This window comes from Leptonychotes weddellii, chromosome 9, assembly GCF_054177405.1.
Source record: "Leptonychotes weddellii isolate Sample4059 chromosome 9, ASM5417740v2, whole genome shotgun sequence".
Taxonomy (NCBI): Eukaryota; Metazoa; Chordata; class Mammalia; order Carnivora; family Phocidae; genus Leptonychotes; species Leptonychotes weddellii.
In genome coordinates this window covers 104,319,358-104,340,350 of record NC_138377.1, presented here as the reverse complement: position 1 = coordinate 104,340,350, position 20,993 = coordinate 104,319,358, and the positions used below count along the sequence as shown (strand labels likewise).

General features: G+C 44.8%; 1 protein-coding gene across 7 annotated transcripts in view; it reads right to left on the bottom strand.

Moving 5' to 3' along the window:
- Nucleotides 1–4,114: 4,114 nt before the first annotated feature.
- Nucleotides 4,115–20,993, bottom strand: part of HERC2 (HECT and RLD domain containing E3 ubiquitin protein ligase 2) — a 236,769-nt gene continuing 219,890 nt past the window's right edge. For 6 of the 7 annotated variants that reach the window (XM_081831489.1, XM_081831490.1, XM_081831492.1 and 3 more), the window contains 10 exons: nucleotides 18,600–18,787; nucleotides 17,875–18,072; nucleotides 13,700–13,783; nucleotides 9,556–9,697; nucleotides 9,194–9,388; nucleotides 8,448–8,560; nucleotides 7,647–7,837; nucleotides 6,612–6,717; nucleotides 6,009–6,221; nucleotides 4,115–4,902 (listed from right to left, as the gene is read on the bottom strand). In XM_081831489.1, the coding sequence (XP_081687615.1) occupies nucleotides 4,630–4,902; nucleotides 6,009–6,221; nucleotides 6,612–6,717; nucleotides 7,647–7,837; nucleotides 8,448–8,560; nucleotides 9,194–9,388; nucleotides 9,556–9,697; nucleotides 13,700–13,783; nucleotides 17,875–18,072; nucleotides 18,600–18,787 (1,703 nt within the window). In that variant the 3' untranslated portion in view covers nucleotides 4,115–4,629. Of the gene's footprint in view, nucleotides 4,903–6,008; nucleotides 6,222–6,611; nucleotides 6,718–7,646; nucleotides 7,838–8,447; nucleotides 8,561–9,193; nucleotides 9,389–9,555; nucleotides 9,698–13,384; nucleotides 13,477–13,699; nucleotides 13,784–17,874; nucleotides 18,073–18,599; nucleotides 18,788–20,993 lie in introns of those variants that run through there. The other variant, XR_014148742.1, reaches the window with a different exon arrangement.

Genomic DNA, 20,993 nt, shown 5'->3' with positions numbered 1-20,993 from the left:
AGCATGCAGCCTGCAGCCTGCAACCTAGAGCCAGGGAGTACTTGGACAGCATTTGGACATCTACTTGTGTCTTCTGAGCAGTGCCAGACTGCCCAGCCTGCAGGGTGGTGGGATAATTGGGTATCCCTGGGCGCTCCTGTGGCCACTTTATTCTCAGATGGACTCCTCATGAGTTAGAAGTCCCGTGGTCATGGACTCCCTTTCAGATTTCCAAAGGGGAAGACGTTCACTGTGGGTAGCCCTGTGGTTGGAAGGACCTAGGGCTAATACCATGGGAGTGGGTAATCCTTCGTGGCCTATTCATGAGGTCCTGAGTGACTGCACAAGCCCCAGCCAGCCTGCCTGGCACCCTGGAGGTCTGGCAGGGCAGAGCCTAGGCTCTCAGGGTGGAGTATCCGTGCCCCCAGCCCCTCCATGCCCAGGATTCATGTCCTTCTTACTGAGCCTATCGGGATTTCCAAGAGACATGTCCTAGCAGAGATCCTTGCTATAAAGTATTTACCTACAAAAAAGGGAGTGATTAATCAGCCTTGTCAGTGCTAAAGCCTGAGCTGTACTGAGATTAAGAGCTAGGATGGATCAGAAGACCCCAGTCCATGGAGCAGAATGAAACCCCAGAGGTCTCCCACTCCGTGTTCCCTAGCTGCCCAGGCTAGCAGACCCAATGTGGAGGAGGCCCCAACCCCAGTGCCTGGCCCCACACTCGAATAGCCAGCATGTGGAAGCCCAGTTGCCCATACCTCAGACTTCTCTATTCTCTTCCACTGTCCCCAGATGAAAGTATCTTAGCTAGTTTTGCAAGTCAAGACAATTTACACATACATGGACTTAAGAAGCTCTTTCTGATATACGTAGATTTCTAGTTAACCCAGATGTTTCTAGTTGACAACCTCAGAAGCCAGTGGTCACCTTGATGCTGGACAGTATGTCCTGCCTGATGAAAATGAATAACCCGCCTTAGCGTTCATTGTTGAACACCTGTCAGCCAGGTACTGCCTCCACATTCTCTCATGCTCAAATGGCCACTGGGGCAAGTGCCGCCATTTGTAGATGAGGTGTGTCTTCCGGAAGTGGACCTGTCAGAACTGGGCCCCGTGTCCAGCAACAACACAGAGGCAGCAGTCACTCCTGGTCATGAATCAAGTGGTGGAGCAGGGGCTACCTACTACACAACCACCCTGCACTGCTCTATACTCAGGCCTGGTCCCAGGGCTGGGACATGCTCAAGAAAACCAATCCTAGCCCCCGAAGTTTGTACCTGGATCTGAAGGATGGAGTGTACCAAGTGAATAAACTGCAGAGCAAGGCAGATGGCCATGTGGTTGCATGGAGGGTGGACAAGTTCGAATAGAGGCACGAGAGGCTGGCAGCCCTGTAAGCAAGCACTAGGGAAGGGGAGGCTATCAGACCCTGGGGGCAATATTGGAGGTGGTCTATGCTAAGAAAACCAAAAGAATTTGTCAGGGATTCTAAAGGTGAACACTAGTGTCAGGCACCATATTAAGTTTTTGTAAATCTAAAAAGATGCAGTTTCATATGCATTGTAAATGTGCATCCACTACTTTTATTGGTAGAAAAACACACATGATGCATCACACCATCTAATTGCCTCAGAAGGGATTAATCCACAGTTTAAAATGTTGATGGAACCTGCTAATGAAATTAAGGAGTCTTCATCAGTGACTGAAGACTCCCACTCGTAGCACAGTTTGGGTCTGTCTTTCCTACAGTTTACCTTTCCATAGGTTCTGCTGCACTAATTTCAATCTGCCAAAATGAACTATAACTTCAGGCCTCATAAATCAGAGAAGATTAAAAAATCAAATTGAAGAGGACAAGTAACTGTTTTAGAGATTTGTCTTGGACAAAAATGAAGAAACCGTTACTATGAAAATCAAAGTCCCTATTTTTTTTTTTTTTTTTGGAGTGGAATAAATGTAGGAAAGAGATAATCTTCCAGCATTTCTGAAGTTAAAGAAAAAGAGCTCCTAACAAGTAGGTCGGTCTCAGGCAATTGCTTCTGAACAGTGCAAACACAGCAGAGACAAAGCCAGGTAGGTAGAAGGCATGGCTGTCCAAGCTGTTTGCAGTTCCCTGGACCACACTTCTGGTGATGACTTTGCAGTTCCCTCCTCTGCAGCAGTTTGACTCAGAACGCTTTTTCATTCAGTAATTTTTATCTAGGTTCTATCTATCAATAATTACCATATTGGAAATTAAAATTAAAATGTTTTAAAATGTTGATTCATTTTAAAATAAAATAAACCCATTACTTATTTTTCTTTGAGATCTGAGAGAGCGAGAAAGAGAGAGAGAGCGTGCACAAGCGGGAAGGGCAGATGAAGAGAAAGAGGATACCAAACAGACTCCATGCTGAGGGTCGAGCCCAATGTGAGGCTCGATACCACAGTCTGGGCTAAAACCAAGAGTCAGATGCCTAACCAACTGCACCATGCAAGTGTCCCAACAAACCCATTACTTATTAACATGAAAACTATTCTGAAAAACTATTTTCCAAAACTAAAAAATTTAGTGATTTAGCAGGCTGATTTTCTGATCATTATTCCATTCATTGTTCAATCATGAGTGATCAGTCTCCCTGCCCACCCCCATGCATTTTAGAGACCTAATATTTCTCATCAAACACACTACCTCCTGCACTCTAAACTACAGCACTCTTCCTCCTTGCTTAGTCTTGTGGTGTCTTGCGATGGCATTTCTCCATCTCAGTGTCCTGTTAACATGTTTATTAATCTTTTTATCATCTGGCTTATGGGAAGATAGCTGGAATCTCATTTCTGTTTCTGCCATCCATATATTACAATACAGTTTTGGTTGCAGGATATGAAGAAAATTTAGCTTCATGTAGATATATAGTTGGAAAAGGAAGAACCTCATGGGACACCATGAAAGGGAAACCAAGGGGTCCTCGAACAAGATTTTGAGAACAGCTATTCTAGAGGCAAAAGACATTTGTCAGTCCACTTGGTTAGGGAGTTGGCCCTCAGAATGTGGGTGGAGGGACAGTTCAGTTCTGAGCATAGGCCTCACCTGTTTTCAACTGTTCTCTTGCCCTGGGTAGTCAGAAAGGCATGTGAAGCAGAGCCCTAACCCATTGTCTAGAGCCATTCAGCCAAGACTAGCCAATCCAGATACATGAGAGAAACAAATGTTGCATCTTGTATGCCACCAAATTTAGGGATAGTTTGTTATGTAGCAAAAGCTGACTGACAACAAAAAGGTTGGTGATTTAAAAAATACCTCACAGATTATGGAGATTTTGAGCCAAGGTAAAAATAAAAGACTAATCTGGGCATGCACAAATTTGGTCATGGATAAATTCCCAGAAACTTTCTCTCTTTGGATTTTCCAGTGCAAAACATTGTGTCCCTGAATAAAGAAACAGTCTCCCAACATAAAATATCTCCTTTTGCCTTCATCTAGTTTACCTCAAGTTTGAGCACACCAGGCCTGTTAGCCAACTTTCCTACCCTATTCTCAGTCCTTCCCTTTGCAGAGAACCTGCCATACACACAACTCTAGAACACACAGCTCTCAAATCCTACCCCATGGCCAAATGGACCAGAAACACACACCTGACCTCAGGCCAATGGGATGGGAACCAGGACAGGCGGGGTTGGAGGACAGGGGAACTGATCCTGAAGGCTCCTGGTCCCCAGCTCCCACCACCAGCCACTCCCCTTGAAACTACCCATTCTTTTACCCATTCCTCCTTTGTCACTGGAGTGAGTTTGGTTTTTATAATCAAAAAAGTCTAAACTAGATTTGAATGGCTTTAACTAATGCTCTATCAAAGACTATTTTTTGGTTGTAGCACATCCACCAGTGCTAGTCTAACCAGATAAGAAAGTTCAGTTTACATTTTTATGACAGATGTTTTATTCATAGGGACTTAAAATTTAGGTATATACAGGACACAAACATTATATATAGTATACTTTCTATGATAGATACTGCTCACAGAAAGGCCTCAATTCAAGTTACATACTGCATATGCTAAAATGTGCACCCGGGGAGAAGAGGGAGACCAATGGCCTTTTTGTTTTGATTTTGGTTTAAATAACCTCTAGATGCATTTAAGTAATACTAATCATTTAATGTTCAAAAAACTTTTAATAAACAAATTCAGGGTAATATTAATTGAAATATTTATAATACGATTTAATCATTACACAGTATTTCCAATGTACAATCAAGACAATGCACAACACTTGAAAAGAAGAAAAAAGAAAAAAAAAACAATCTATTGCACCCACAAGTAAAAAGGCTTTTTATTCATTTTGGGGATGCTGCAATTCAGTATTTATATAAACATTTACACATTGTAGTAAACACAGAAGTCCTACATGTAATGCAGCATTATGGGTAAGACCCTCTTAAGTCTCAAAAATAAATGTTAGTGTCCACATAGTGCCCCACATGCAAGGCTGATTTTCTGATCATTATTCCATTCATTGTTCAGTCATGAGTGATCAGTCTCCCTGCCCACCCCCATGCATTTTAGAGACCTAATATTTCTCATCAAACACACTATCTCCTGCACTCTAAACTGCAGCACTCTGCCTCCTTGCTTAGTCTCGTGGTGTCTTGCGATGGCATTTCTCCATCTCAGTGTCCTGTTAAATAATCCTGCGTAGAGTCTGAAGCAAATGAATCCACATCCTCATTCTCTGAGTCGTCACTGCTGTCATCGGCAGCTGGCTCTCCTGTAAGGGCTATGCGAGCATAATCATCTGTGTCTATCGATTTGCAAAAGTGGATGGCATATTTCAGTTTCTCCTCCAGCACCTGCTTACAGGAATATCTAGGCAACTTCAGCAAAAAGAAGCAAGTGTAGGACTCAGGAAGGAAGTGGTCAGGAGGGTTGTATTTATCCAATACCTATTGATGAAAAAATGTTAAGTAATCAGAGACTATGTACAAGGACAGGTGGAACTGTTAATCTATTTTACTATGTTCATTAGACTCTTGACTCTCACAAAAATCATAATATTTTTGGCTAAGAATAACCAAGTACAGAAAACAAATACTCTAGCCCATTTTAGAAATCAAAAGGAGCAACTCTATAATTCCTAGGACTTACAGTCAAAAATAGCAACTGGCTACTGTGGCAATTACTTTTGACAAATCAGTGCTGTGAAGAGGGTCTGGCACAAGGCAGGCAGAGGACGTGGGCTCAGCACACACCTACCTGGGGAATTCTCCTTAAACCCATTAGCCCCTTTCAACTACTATAGATAAACACTATGAAGCCAGCAAGAACTGTGGACCCAGGAATTACGTACTTTGGGAGAGAAAAACTACATGTTGCTCTCAAAGATCTCTCTGACAAATGACTACTATTTCACCCCCAGGCAAAGACTGGAGTCAGGCTGTGCTCAGGAAGGAGCCCATCCCCAAATCCTTTCAAACATGCAGGGAGAATGGACCCTCCACCCCAATCTGCCCCTCCAAGGAAGTCTGCCATCCCCTCAGTATTGCTACCTGGAAAATCATACCTGTTGCCTCAGGGTAGAGGAGGGAGAGGGGGGTTAATTAACTTCACCCATGACTCAGCAGATAAACAAAGCCTGTTTCTGACCATTGAACCACAGAGTTATAAATCAAAGAAGACTCTTGTTCTCAATCTGATGGGTGCTCTTATTTTTCCCAGTAAGCAACATTACTTAATTTACCTAATTCAACAAGAGAATCAAAGACATGCTTTAAATGACATGTGTGCTCAAAATCTCAAATATGCTGACATAATAGCAATACCTTCTGGTGGTGGCCATATAAATTTTCCAGAAGTAGAAAGTGAGACCTAAGACGTATAGTCATAAAATTTTGAGTGATCAAATCAAAGAAGTTGGGAGTGCTTTTTATTACTGTTTCCAGGAAGAAGGAAAAACCACAAACATGAGAGTCCCATTTTCTAATCTGCTGTAGGATCATGTGCAAGGAGCATGCCCCCACAGCTGACACCATAAGATATGCAGGAACCGCACCTGGATGACGAAGTCTCTGCCCCGGAAGTCGGCGATGGTCCTGGGCAGTCTTGTCCGGCCCCACACAAAGCGAAGGAAGAGGGAACGCTCTGTGTTGGAGAAGGACTCCATCACCTCCCAGAACCACTGGATCAGGGATGCAGAAGGCTCGATTCCTTTGTATGTTGCCACTGACTTTAAGAGATGCAGAGGGATATCTGGGCTGCCACATACCTGCAGAGGGACATACCATCAGGGCTGGCTGACACTTCTGACTTTTCACTTCAGTATAGAGTCAATCACTCTTTCTACCAAGGCTTGTTTCAGGCAGGACGTGTGTGAGAGCCAGAGTGGACAGTTGGGGGGACGGGTCCCATGTGTTCAGGTGGATGTGCACTTGACCCTGTGCTCCACCCTGGTGTGGGACGGGGGGCTGCAAGGGGAGGAAGGACACAGGCAGGGAACACCCACTTTTCAAACATGTTTTCACTTCATCCACCAGGCATGAGCATAATTCAGATGTAAATTAAGTGCAAGATTTAACCAAGAAGTTAACTAGTGGCACTGATTTGGTGGCTCGATATGCAAAAGGCAGTTCTAGGGCAGCAGCACTCGGGGGCGTACCATTGTCTCCAATTCATATCCAGTGAACAGAGAAAGAAGGGGGACAGGAACGACTCGGGCCATTCCCTCCCGAACGGCAGCCACCTGCTCATCAAATTCATGGAGTCTGAAAGAAAAAACTCACTTTGCATTTCTATCTTTGGTAACGTAGATCTTGTCCTGCTCATACCAAGCCTTACCACACAGATGACCAAGGCATGTACCTTATAAAAATGGCATCACACAGCTTCTCACATACTGAGTTCACCTACACTGGCACATAGAAGATAATCTTAAAAACTACCTACAGCTTCCAAGACACAATTCCTAATATTTATTGCACACCCAGGAAGGAGCCAGAATTAGATGTGCATAATCAGAGAACCAGGCTCCACAGCACCCACAGTAAGAACCCTCTGGAAGCAAATGCTGTGTTCAGGGCCTTCATGACTGGTGAGTTAGGGCATAAGGCAGAAATGAACACAAACGGACAGCACAGCACACTTGCCGGGACCACCCACAACCAGAACTCAGCAAGCAAAGCCCACCCAATGTGCAATCTCACCAAGTACCTGGCCAGGTGTTTCTGGAGAACAAGGTCCACTGTGTGGACTTGTAATGTCAGATGGAAGCAGCAAGGAGCAGCAGAAGCGAGATGGATGGCGTTGCTGACCTGCCGCACAGCAACCATGCGGAATGCTGGTGTGAGGGCCAGGCAGGGGTGGGACCACCCCTGACACCCTGCTGCCCAGGAGAGTTCACAGACCACAGAGGGGCACCCACAGCTCCTGTGACTTCTGCCGGGACAGCTCCCCAAACAGGACAATTCTATCCACCTTGGTTTTCTAGTCAGAGCCAGGAATCTCAGGCAAGAATAACGAATACTCTGACTTGGAGTACAAAGTAAGCTTTGATGACTACAGATCAGCAATCGTTGGAACCAAGTCCACGAGCATTTTACTGTATGGTATTTCAGAAAAATGCAGCCATCCAAGCAAACTATTTCCTATTTTTGCTATTTACTGAATCAAAACAATGGAAGGCAGATGACCCCACCTGTAGTTTATTGCCAGCCGGACATACTCTGCACGGTTGTCCAGGGTGATGTGTGTGTACTTGGAGCTCAGCTGGATGTCCTGGCCACTTGCACTTGGCACAGTGAAGGGCAGGCTCATGGCCTCAAACTCCTCTGAGGTGGCTTCATTGTCACGGATGTACATGAGCCCAGGTATAAAATCTTTATCAACCTTTTAAGGGAAAAAACAGAGCCCACATGTCAAGTCAGGGTCTTTACCACACTTCTGACTGCAGTTCACACCTGAGGTGTTCAGCCACGAGGGGGTCTCAGTCTGCACCGGGCATACCTCAAGGCTGCTGGTGCATTATACATGCCAGGAAATAAGAGATTGGCAGTGAGAAAGTACTTCACACAGGGAGCTGAGGAAAGAGATTGTAATTCCAGGAAGTCCTTAAAATTAACCACTAAGAGAGCAACAGCCACTGGTTGGAGATGGATCCTGCCCTACAGTCATGGTACCAAGGGAAGTATGGCCAGAGGGAAGATATTGGCTGTGGTCAGCCAGTCATGTCTCCCCACCTGAAAGCCAAAGCCGCCACCCAGCCACTCTCAAGCTCTGCTCCTCCACAGGAAAATTGGTGAACTTTCTTACCTGACAAGATTTAAAGTTGCAAAGCATCACAAAACAGATGGGTCTATCAAGTTCTAGAAGCAAACTGGCCTAACATCCAGACCTTCTTTGCTACTAGAAGGCAGTCTGCAGCCAGGGGCGCCCCCTGCACTCTGTACCAGGCACACTAGGCGTCACATTTCCCCATCCCCGCCTTCCTGGTGGTTACCTCGCTGAGGTCTGCAATGGTGAGGCTCATCCCAGCCAGCTGCTTCCAGACAGGCTCGGCCAGGTTGAGGCTCAGGGGACTCCCAGTCCGGATAGCGATGCCCAGTAACACACCTGCTCATTCAAGGCAGAAGTAACAGGAGATACTTGAAATCAATGATAAAACATACAGTTCAATCAACACCACAGAATAGCTCTACACTGGACCTCGGTGCCTTCTAAACCAATGTTACCCAAATTCATGGAGACAGGTCCATCCTTAAAACATCTGTCCTATTCTAAATTCATTGTTTCCTTTTGTACCTATGGGCCTAGTTTCTAACTCTTCCCTTTCTACCAATAGGTATAAGCCACACAGAGGTCAGTTTCCATTCCTTTGATGGCAAAACAAACAGATGGAGTTTCTCAAGGAAGGTGGGTATAGTACCTGGAGAGGTACAGGCAGCAACAGGAGCACTCAGCACAGATACTTATTGGAATAGGAGGGAGGGACTGAACAACTACCAAAACCCCTCAGATCCGATCCCAAGTTTCAGATACATTTAAGCTATAGAAATATGGTATTTCAGATATTCTGTGTGCCACTTTCTGGCCCTTAGCACCCAGCCACTCACTGATGGTTGGGCTCTGCATGTCCCTGCACCTGCACACTGAAAAAGCTAAACCAAACACTCAAAGTATTTGTCATTCCCAAGACAGAGTAGACATTAAGTAACTGGGGCCTCATGCCCATGCAAGAAGGCCCACCCAGAAAGCGGAACATGTTGGTGTGCACAGGTGCCCTGGCGGCAGGGCTGAACAGGTAGCAGTCGCGGTTGGCCCCTGACTCGTCTCTCCCATTGGGCGTCACGATCAGAAGCGGGGTGAGTCCATTCTGCAGTTCTTCACAGATCTCGGCTATGGACTCACTGTAGCCTCCACCACAGTCATCCACAGATTCACCTTGAGGGAAAGGAGAGTCAGCAACTCATAGTCACGCCAGCCAAGCCCTGCAAGGTGCAGCTAGATGGACTTCTCAGCTCTCCTTGTAATGCCCACTGCACTAGTGTCTGTGCTCAGAACTGCCAACCCTCAGGACCATGGGCCTGCCAGTGCATGCAAGTTCTCACCCACAAACTTGACTTTCCAGACGCGGTGGGGGAGGAGGAGGCTGTCGGGACTAAACGAGCTCATCTTAGCACACATCTGCCCAAAGACAGACTTGGTCCCATCAGGGCCTGCTAGGCCGCCTTTACTCCTTGAACGTTTGACCTAGAGATGAGAAAAGAAATAAGTATGAAGCAGCAACAGCAGCAGAAAGCACACAACTACTATCTTCCACAGCCCTGGGACATCTGTGGCAACAATGAGCCCTACAGCCATTTGCCCCCTTGTTATCCTTTATTCCTCTACCCTGGTCCCCAGGGTACAAGTCCAGCCAGCACTCTGCTGCTGGACCTAAAGAGCTGTCACGAGTGGAGCCCACAGACAGCAGCATTCAGATGCTGCTGCAATCACCCAACAAAACAAAGCAAAACCCACAGAAAACGTGTGCATAATCAGAGAACCAGGCTTCACAGCACCCACAGTAAGAACCCTCTGGAAGCAAATGCTGTGTTCAGGGCCTTCATGACTGGTGAGTTAGGGCATAAGGCAGAAATGAACACAAAGGGACAGCACAGCACACTTGCCAGGACCACCCACAACCAGAACTCAGCAAGCAAAGCCCACCCAATGTGCAATCTCACCAAGTACCTGGCCAGGTGTTTTGAGGCTGAAGAGCTTCTAGACTAAGCCTCATTTCTCTCTGACGGCTCCTCTTCCTCCCTCCTGCACACAAACCCTCTGAGCACCTCAAAGACTGGTCTCACACTCCTTTCCCCTCACTGGACACCACAGGTTTACTTGCTCAGGCCTCACACACAGGATGCCCGCTGGACGGCTGTGCTAATGGAAGCTCTGCTCTAATCATGGGAGACATGGCCCCTGCTCCCCCGAGTGCATGCAGCATGTTGCCACAGCACATCACCCCTCAGGACTGGTGGTATCTGAGTAAACAGTCCCTCAAGAAATCACAGACCTCGGTTGGCCATTCACACAGGGTGGTGGCAGCCCATGTGGTCAGGAACTACAGTATGATTCATCCTCACACTTCATAATTTTAACCATGGCCAACCACTTTACCACAATGCCTCAGCCTCCATGAATAAGATGCCAGGAACTCCAAAAGCAGCCCTCCTTGGCAGACTGTCAGGACTCTGAGCTTCAAATAAAATGGCTGAGACCAAACCTGGAGGCACCACCAGAATGGAACCTTCCTCCCCTCCCTTTACTCATCTGAATGTATCTTACTCCAACCCTTGGGGTCACTGCATCTCCCCCAAGTACAATCACTTTTTCTACCTGTATTTTCAAACAGATCAGACCAAGAGCCCTCAAGGCCCTCACCTGGTGTGGACTCAGTAACCCTGCAGTTTTGTAGGCTACATAGTGCTTCAGAATCACCTGAGAAGCTCAGTCTAAAATAATGGCAAAATGAAAAGTTAAGGAAAAAAATGTTCATGAAAATGCACTTTTCTGTTGCCTCCTCCAACTAAACTCTCACAATCCTTAACTTCTTAGTAAGTTCTAGGGTGAGTTTAAATAGCTAATTCTCACACACAAATAATCATAAACAAGACTTACAAATAATGACAATAATGATAATAGCTTCCTATGGAACGAAATGTTCTTTGTGCCACACATTTGACTGTATGTTCACAAATGTGATTTCATTTAAATCTCACAGCAGTTCTTCAAGGTACCCAACATCCCTGGAGGAAACTGAACTACAGAAAGAAGAGGGATGTGTCCACCCATGAGAAACAAGATGCAGACCGAGCTTCCCACTCTGATGAATGTCACATCACCTCCATTTACAATACCGATTAACAGAGACTGATGCTCTTGGCTCCTCTGAAGGAAATGGCTATGAGAACACAGCTATGACTCTGCAAGGACAGGCACCTATGTACTGTGGCTACTTCTGAACAGTAGGAATGTAAGTCATTTTAATTGCCTTTAATCTGAATTTTCCAAATTTTCAGAAATGAGCATGCTCATTAATTCTGCAATAAATTATAAATTAAAAATGTTTATGTACACTGACTTTCAGATTCTGTTATAAAACTAAATTATATTCAAACAAACAAAGAAAAACCCTCCAGGAACATGCCTATGTTTTGGTGTCTCTAGAACACTTTGCAGACAGTATGAGAATATCTACAATGGCACTCCCATGGGAGAAGGCTGATGCCAACAGCAACCTGTAGCCACAGGACGGCTGACACCACCTTTCTGGATCAACTGGTATGTTGAGCTCAACTCAAGATGAATGGAATACCTCCCACTCTCACCCCCTATTTGTACAATTCTATGTCCATCTTTGTGGAAGATCTTTCTAGCTTCAGGAGGGAAGTAAGAAATCTGAACTGAAGAGGACCTAACTCTGGTACCAGAGGGCCACTAGGTATACTGGAGTATGAAATATGAAGTATGAAATATGAACTGAGTACGAATACTCATATGAGTATGAAATAGTATGAAGTACGAAATCTGAGCTAAAGAGGACCTAACTCTGGTACCAGAGGGCCACTAGGTATACTGGAGCAGCCATGGCATGCTGCACTGAACGTTGTTTATGTGCATTTTTAAAATGCTAATATGAATTTGTCCTTTATCCATTCTATTTTTCAAACATGTACTGAACATTTTCATAACATAAGGCACTGTGCTGGAACATAAAGACAAGAAGGAAAGAGGTATTCAAACATGATGAACCCAAAATCTGAGATAAGAGAAAGACAGGAAAGACATGCCTAACTTGGGTTCCAGGTCACCGTGGCTCAATGATGCCAAAAGCCCCAGATCTGAATACCCGTATTAGGCCGCTGGCCCTGACCAGGCACCTCTGTGTGTGGCTGGGGCAGGCATATGATCTAGGAATGCCCAACCATCTGTGTTAGTTGAGCTTTCCTCACTTACAAACTTCAGTGTTTAAGACCTAATAATGTAAAACAAACCAAAATGATCCTCCAAGGTGGGGAAATAAAACCTTTTTTTATGAACCTAATTAAACAGCCCATTTGTTTGTAGAGTGGGCTGACTGACCTCCAGCTTAGCATTAACAAGTCTGACGTCAGTGAAGGGACTACTTCCATCAGTGTGGTCACATGTATTCTCCAACAAATGACAAGAGTTTGTGTCTTAATTCAAAATGCCCCCAAGATCAACTCTGGAGAAACATCTAGTCATGCAACCAACATCAGGGTAAAAATCATGTGTTAATATAAAGGAACAAAGAATTTGTTCTTTGTAACTCTGTTTCTGTTCCAAGAAGCGGGACCATTTCATTTGCATGTTAAATGTCAAGTGCACACAATATCATAATCAGTGCTGGAGTTCTCTTGTTTTTAGTTAATTTTTTAAACTGTAAGTTTATCTACACTTGGCAGCAGGATTAATTCAGAAATGGCCTACTTTTCATTTCTCCAATTATTATAGAACAGTATTAGTGATTCTGGTCTACTAAGAATGCAAAGAAAGCTTTCAGAGCCAGAAAGGGTATGAGGCTGGTAAGAACAGGAATTGTCCCCACATACAATTTGATGTATGGAGAGCCTCTGACTGGCCCTGCTTCTCAGAAACTAACACAAGGAGGGCAACTGAAGACACATTTGTAGTTGGGGCTGTGCTGAGAAGCCCTGCTATATCCCAGAAAAGTGGGCACAGCTTTCTAGCCCCCTGCAAAGAAATCTGACAGAGAAAACGAAGAGAACATGGGGTAGGTGGTCAGCAAAAATAATCCCACAGTCCCACTGTAGGGCAAGGAGAGGTGCTTACAATGTAATAAGGGGAAAAAAACAGCAAGTTACAAAAGAGAGGCATCCAGTTTCAATTATGACAAACATACAAACACACCTCCAAATGTCAGTAGTAATCACTATGTGGTGGAAGTATGGTCCTTTTTACTTTTCCCTCTTTGCTTATCTGTATGCATTCTTCTGGATTATCTGAAATAAATCTTTCTTACTTCTGTTACAAAGAAAACAATTTACATTCCCAACTCGAAGCCTCGGCACCACAGGACATCACAGACAGGTGGCACCTTACTCTCTAAAGCAAGGGCACATGAGAAAGTTTGCTCTTCCCCCAAGCTGTGGGGGGCCATGACTCCCAACCACGAAACCATCCCATCTGAGAAGTGTCAGACTAGGAACAATTTCCACTTGTTACCTGAATCCGGTTCAGCTCTACCACAGGACCATGCTGGCGATCTCGCACCATAGTTGCTTGTACTACTTTTCGGAAAGCTGCCTCCTAAAACATAACACATGGACAAAATTTAGAATCTGCTATAGGAAATATTATAAATCATATATAAATCATGTCATAGTTTTTTTTGTTGTTGTTTTTGTTTTTTTTTATTCATGAGAGACAGAGCGAGAGAGAAAGGCAGAGGGAGAAGCAGACTCCCAAGGAGCAGGGAGCCCGATGCGGGACTCGATCCCAGGACCCTGAGATCATGACCTGAGCCGAAAGCAGACGCTTAACCATCTGAGCCACCCAGGCGCCCAATCATGTCATAGTTTTGTTTTAAATATCCATTCTATTTTTCAAACATGTACTGAACATTTTTGTAACATAAGGCACTGTGCTAGAACATAAAGACAAGAAGGATAAATAATAGATAAATCATGTCATAGTTTTGTTTTAAATATCCTTTCCTAAAAGTCAAATTTTTTTTCTTTTTATTAAGTTCAATTAGCCAACGTTAGTTTTTGATATAGTGTTCAATGATTCATTAGTTGCATATGACACCCAGTGCTTATCCCATCACGTGCCCTCCTTAATACCCATCACCCGGTTACCCCATCCCCCCACTCCCTCACTTCTGCAACCCTCAGTTTGTTTCCTGGAATCCAGAGTCTCTCATGGTTTGTCTCCCTCTCTGATTTCTTCCCATTTGGTTTTCCTTCCCTTCCCCCATGGTCCTCCATGCTATTCCTTATGTTCCACATATGAGTGAAACCATATAATTGTCTTTCACTGCTTGACTTATTTCACTTAGCATAATTCCCTCCAGTTCCATCCATGTTGATGCAAATGGTAGGTACTCATCCTTTCTGATGGCTGAGTAATATTCCAAAAAGTTAAATTTTCTTAACAGTAACTACAAACTCTTTTTGAATCGTGAGGTGGTATTGGGGGCACAGCCTGGAACCCACACGCAAACCTATGCAGAAGCCCACCATCTGGAGGCAAGAGGAGCCCACCACACTCTGGGAACAGAGTGGGGAGGGCCGGAGACTGGCACGTGTCTGCTCTCACTTAGGACAGAGGCCAGGCCCAGAGGATCGACTAGAAAACCAAGGGCTCCCAGACAAACCACAAGTCCACGAGTGGCAGGACTGACATTAAACACTATGCCTCAGTGTCATGGTCCTGACAAAACCACAAAACAGCAGGAGGGCCAGGGAGTCCTGTAGGTCAAGCAAGGCTTGGGGTGAGGATGGGGAGACCAATGAAGGAGGGAACATATAGACACCATACACTGAAAGAAACCTGGGATACCCAGGGCAAGACAGCAAGAAAAGAGAGTGGGGCCCAATGTCACCCAGGTAAAGGCAGGCCTGTCATGCTCATATGGACTAGGGCACAGGCAGCAGCAGTGGGGACAGGAGTAGGGAAGGAGACTCAAGAGACTTAAAGGAGATAGGATCAGTGGGAGTCCCAGGTCTCTGCCAAATGGATGACCCTGCCCTTGTCCAGAGACGGGGTGGCTGGGGGAGCACAAGGTATCTGCAACAGGGTCTAGGTCCCTCTCCCAGGTCAGAACTCCAACCTCTGACAGCAGGAAGGGCAAGAGGCCCTAAGCAGCCCAAGGAGGGACCTCAGACGTAAAAAAGATCAAGTGAGGGTGTCAGAGAGACAACCAGCCCACAGAGGCGAACCCATCACAGCACACAGGAGCTCACAGAGGTACACCCCTCACCACGCATGCACCCTTATATAACACTTACCACCTACTTTTGCCCTCCACCCTGTCTAACCTCTGCTTTACTAACTGCTCAGCCCAGAACCAAGGGCAGTTCCTCCTCCACAGGAACATGCATTTCTCTTCTCTGATTGGCCTCACCCAGCCTTGCTCTCCTATGGTGCTCTCTCACTTCTGTGCTCTGAATTGCATCCTGGTAATAACTCTCCATGGTCACAAACAAACAACAACCACTCCCCAAATTTTCCAGCAGATATGATCCTTTCCTACCCAGGACCAGAACAGAGGCCGATTACACATTCCCTGCCACTGAGGGTACCTGCTGGACTCCCTCAGCACTCCTGCTGTCCCACCCCTGTGCTCACAGCCTGCAGAACACTCATGCAGTCCGTGTGGAGCACATCATGCCTCTCACTTGGTTTTCTCCCTATGAGGGAAGGTTTTTTTCCCCTAGCTGCCAATTATCACCTCTACTCTGACAGATAAAAAAAAAAATGGTAAAAGGGATCAAATTTCCTACTTTTTATTATTAGAAAATGGTTGAAGTTTCATATCTACGTTCATATCAGTGTTACCCACACACTTTTTCTTGTTCCCCACCATCAGAGAGATGTTACCATTACCACAATCCTTATCAGTGTCCACTTGTCACTAAGCTACACATGAAAATAAAACGTGTGGAGATGCCTGGGGGGCTGGGTTAAGCATCTGCCTTGGGCTCAGGACATGATCCCAGGGTCCTAGGATCAAGTCCCGCATCAGACTCCCTGCTCGGCGGGGAGCCTGCTTCTCCCCCTGCCTGCCACTCCCCCTGCGCACTCTCACTCTCTCTCTCTCTGACAAATAAATAAAATATTTAAAAAAAGAAAATGTGGGGGCGCCTGGGTGGCTCAGTCATTAGGTGTCTGCCTTCGGCTCAGGTCATGATCCCAGGGTCCTGGGATCGAGCCCCACATCGGGCTCCCTGCTCCGCGGGAGGCCTTCTTCTCCCTCTCCCACTCCCCCTGCTTGTGTTCCCTCTCTCGCTGTGTCTCTGTCAAATAAATAAATAAAATCTTTAAAAAAAAAAAAAAAAGAAAAGAAAATGTGTGTACCAGTCCCCTTCAGCTAAGTGCAAACAAAGCCAATCCTAAGGAAAAAAAAATCTGCTTGGACAGGGCTCCAAAACATCTAGATTTTATTATCATTAAAAAAATATATATATGGGGCGCCTGGGTCTCAGTCAGTTGAGCGTCTAACTCTTGGTTTCGGCTCAGGTCATGATCTCATGGGATCAAGCCCTGCATCAGGCTCCATGCTCAGCAGGGAATCTGCTTGAGAGTCTCTCCCTCTGACTCCTCCCCCACTTGCATGCGTGGGCGCTCTCTCTCTAATAAATAAATAAATCTTAAAAAAAAATAAAATAAAAATTAGCGGCGCCTGGGTGGCTCAGTCAGTTAAGTGTCTGCCTTCGGCTCAGGTCATGATCCCAGGGTCCTGGGACTGAGTCCCGCATCGGGCTCCCTGCTGAGAAGCCTGCTTCTCCCTCTGCCTGCCATGCCCCCTACTTGTGCACTCTCTCTCTCTCTCTGTCAAATAAATAAATAAAAATCTTTTTTAAAATAAAAAAACAAGAAAATTAAATTAAATTAAAATTTAAAAAGACCATAATCTTTGATAACAAAATAGGCCACAAAATAGGTCTCAGAATCAATAGACTCTTCAGAATTAGGAGCCCTCAAATCTGACCTCTATGCTTTTTTCAGCATAAATACTGCCCCTATCACACGTTGGTTCTTTTAGAACATCCTGTCAACCTGCTTGCCAGAAACTTAACTCCTGAATCAGGCATCCTATTTCTAGAAAGTTCAAATTATTACAAACGTCGATGGGTCAAAATCTGTCTGGTGATTTTTATGTGCCCTCATTCATGATTCTATTCACAGCCTGTTAAATTATGCTTTGACAAGGAATCTCTACATATCCTGGTACAGAACTTTCATCTAAATCATCTAGACTATCTGGCACTCTCTGCTGGACATCCCTGAGTAAGAAATTAGCTCATTTTTTCTTCCTGCTGCCAGTGGGGATTTGCTATAATGTCTCAAGGCTAGCCAAACAGAGAACATTGCCAAGAAGGCTTAGTTTTGCAAACCACCCCACCCATTTGGGGAGGTGGGAAGCAGAGATTACAATAGGAAAATGCCGTACCACACTATTAATTTTTAATGTAAGCTCTAAAAGAGAAGACATTTTTGTCTGTTTTTCATTGATGCATTCTGGGCACCCAGAACAGAGCCTGGCATATAGTAGGTGCTCAATGAACATCTGCTGAATAAGTTTTATTCTGTGTATTTCCAGTTTGGGAATTTTTGTTGAATTAAAATTTAGTGAAAATACCAGTTTTGCCTACAACAAAGACTGCTAAGAGTACCTTTCCCTGGGATATCAGAATTCCTCGCAGAGTGTCAAATCCCACAGAAGGCCCAAGTCCAGTTTCATCAAGAGAGCCCTCCAGGTCGAACATGGGGATACAGGGGCAGAAGAGCTCTGAGATGTGATGTAGCAGAAGCAGCCGATTCCGCAGTGCTATTATGGGGATTTCCTGCAAGTGATTGTATTCCATGGGAACCTGAAACGTTGAAACTGTATTAAGTCAACTTAGGTGTCAAATGCACAGATAACCCATAGTTTGTAGATGAATTCTGAAAATATTTTTTTCAAAAACAGAGAAGCACCGTTACTTCTGAGTCTGGCATGAATAACCTCATTGTTTTTAGAACCATATTCTGGCCAGCTTGACTGCTTGAGTCAAGTAATGTAAACCAAGGAAAATGCTGAAAAAATTAGTCTATAGAAATATATTTACTAAGGAATATGTGCAGCTTGTACTATCAGAATGGTTTTGTATAGTTTGTAAGATTTAGAATGAAGGTGACACACTGATATATATAGAATGTTGGTTAATGTGAATATTAAGGTTCTTAAAAGTACTGTTTTTCACATTATGAACCAGAAATATTTTCAACGGAACACCTCTGTAAATATACAGTGGAAAATGAAGTGTGAGTGTGGCTTACATGCATAATTCAATACACAGACAGTAACTCTGTCACTACTTGTACACCTCCTAGCCCCCCTGGCCCAATCAGTACTGACCTGTGCAGGAAGCTTCCCAGCGCTGGCAGGCTTGCTGGTTGACCAGGCAAGAGTATGTGCTGAGCCGCAGGCTACACGGTTGACCTTCTTACCCTGAAGGGCGGCTACCAACCGGGGCCTCTGGATGGCATTTGTAGTTCCATCTCCCAGTTGTCCCTCATCATTGTCACCCCACGTATAAACTTCTCCTAAATGAAGTGAATTTAGAACAAGAACTTGTATACTAGGGCTAATGAATGCACAACCACCAATATCTTCCCACACAATAATACTCCCTTTAATGGGGTGCTGGTGGTCAACTGTCTGAATGTCAACTTCACGTGTGACCTACATGTCTCTAATCACAGCACCCAAAGAGGTAGCACGCTTCTCAGAACTCTTGACAGACCCTGCTGGCCAACATGCCTTTTCTAGTACTAAGCACATAACTGCAGTAGTTCTTAATCCAAATAAGTAACAGTAAAATAGATGGTAATATCCTTAATTGCCCAAGGTAATTTTTTATGTTAAATAGAGAGGAAAAAATCAGTTTTTTAAAAAACACAACCCGTTTTTAAGGGAAACACAGTTCTTCCTATAGTTGTTCATAACCTAAACATGAGATTCATCATTGATGAGAATATTTTTTAGTGTACCATGCTAAATCCCAACCATGAAATGCCACCAGAAAACTGTTCTAAGGGTAAGATCACTCGGTGACTAAAACAGAAACGAGGTTAGTTGCCATATCCACAAAGGCTCCTCAGGGAGCCACAAGCAGCACTCTGTAGAGTGTGACGCCTGCATGATCAAGGGCAATGTGCTTGTGTGCCGCCTCTTCCCATTATGGACAGTTTAGTCCTAAAGTCACTGTGTGGGTGTCACAGCACAAGTAAGGAGAGAGGACTTCTCAGCAGAGGGACAACTGGATGCAGAGACTGAGAGTCCACAAATGATAAATACTTCCATATAGGGGGTGTCCCAGTGTGGGGAACTGGCCCAAGCAGACACACTAGTACCCCATGTGTGGGGGTGGCCCAGAGTGAGCAGTCACAGCCCGAGATGGGTGAGGATTCATTCAGGGGAGAGGGCAAAGGCAATGATGGGACACTGATCACATGCATGCAGAGTGACTGAATCACTGCATTAGGGATAATGAAATCCAGGATTCTCACCAAATCCTGGAGAGAAAGGAGTTAAAAGTATGGAAAGAGAGAAAACCAGAATGAACCCTGTGGTACAGAACCAGAATCTGGGGTCCAGGTGTGAATGTATGGTATTCAATATACATATATAGATACAAAAATAACATAGATACAAATTTGTATATTATTTACGTATGTATTCCCTGGCTCTATCCACTCAGAAGACCTGGGAGCAGTGACATCCCAAAAGCAATGAGCACATCCATCGACCTGATCTGTCTTCTCAACACCATTCTCCTCTACAGACACCAGGACTCCTTGGGGAAATGGCCAGTGCTAGGCTTGGGCCATGGGGAGTCAAGAAGATAGGGTGTCTTATTGTGCCAGAAAGCAAGGAAGTAGTCAGTGAATGATGGGCACACACCAGCAAATAAAGCTAGCCTAATAGGGCCAATTTGAGCATCAAAATTAGTAACAGTAACAGATTCAGAGGTACAGGTCTGTGATTCAACAGTATTACACAATTCACAGTGTTCACCATAGCACATACCCTCCCCAATGTCTATCACCCAGCCACCCCATCCCTCCCACCCCCCACCACTCCAGCAACCCTCAGTTTGTTTCCTGAGATTAAGAATTCGTCATATCAGTGAGGTCATATGCTACATGTCTTTCTCTGTTTGACTTATTTCACTCAGCATAATACCCTCCAGTTCCATCCCCGTCTTTGCAAATGGCAAGATTTCATTCCTTTTGATGGCTGCATAATATTCCATTGTATATATATACCACTTCTTCTTTATCCATTCATCTGTCGATGGACATCTGGGTAGCCCTAATTTCAACTTTTTGAGGAACTTCCATACTGTTTTCCAGAGTGGTTGCACCAGCTTGCATTCCCACCAACAGTGTAGGAGGGTTCCCCTTTCTCCGCATCCCCGCCAACATCTGTCATTTCATGACTTGTTAATTTTAGCCACTCTGACTGGTGTGAGGTGGTATCTCATTGAGGTTTTGATTTCGACTTCCCTGATGCCAAGCGACGTTGAGCAATTTTTCATATGTCTGTTGGCCATTTGGATGTCTTCTTTGGAAAAATGTCTGCTCATGTCTTCTGCCCATTTCTTGACTGGATCATTTGTTCTTTGGGTGTTGAGTTTAAGAAGTTCTATATAGATTTTGGATACTAGCCCTTTATCTGATATGTCATTTGCAAATACCTTCTCCCATTCTGTCGGTTGTCTTTTGGTTTTGTTGATGAAGTCCCAAT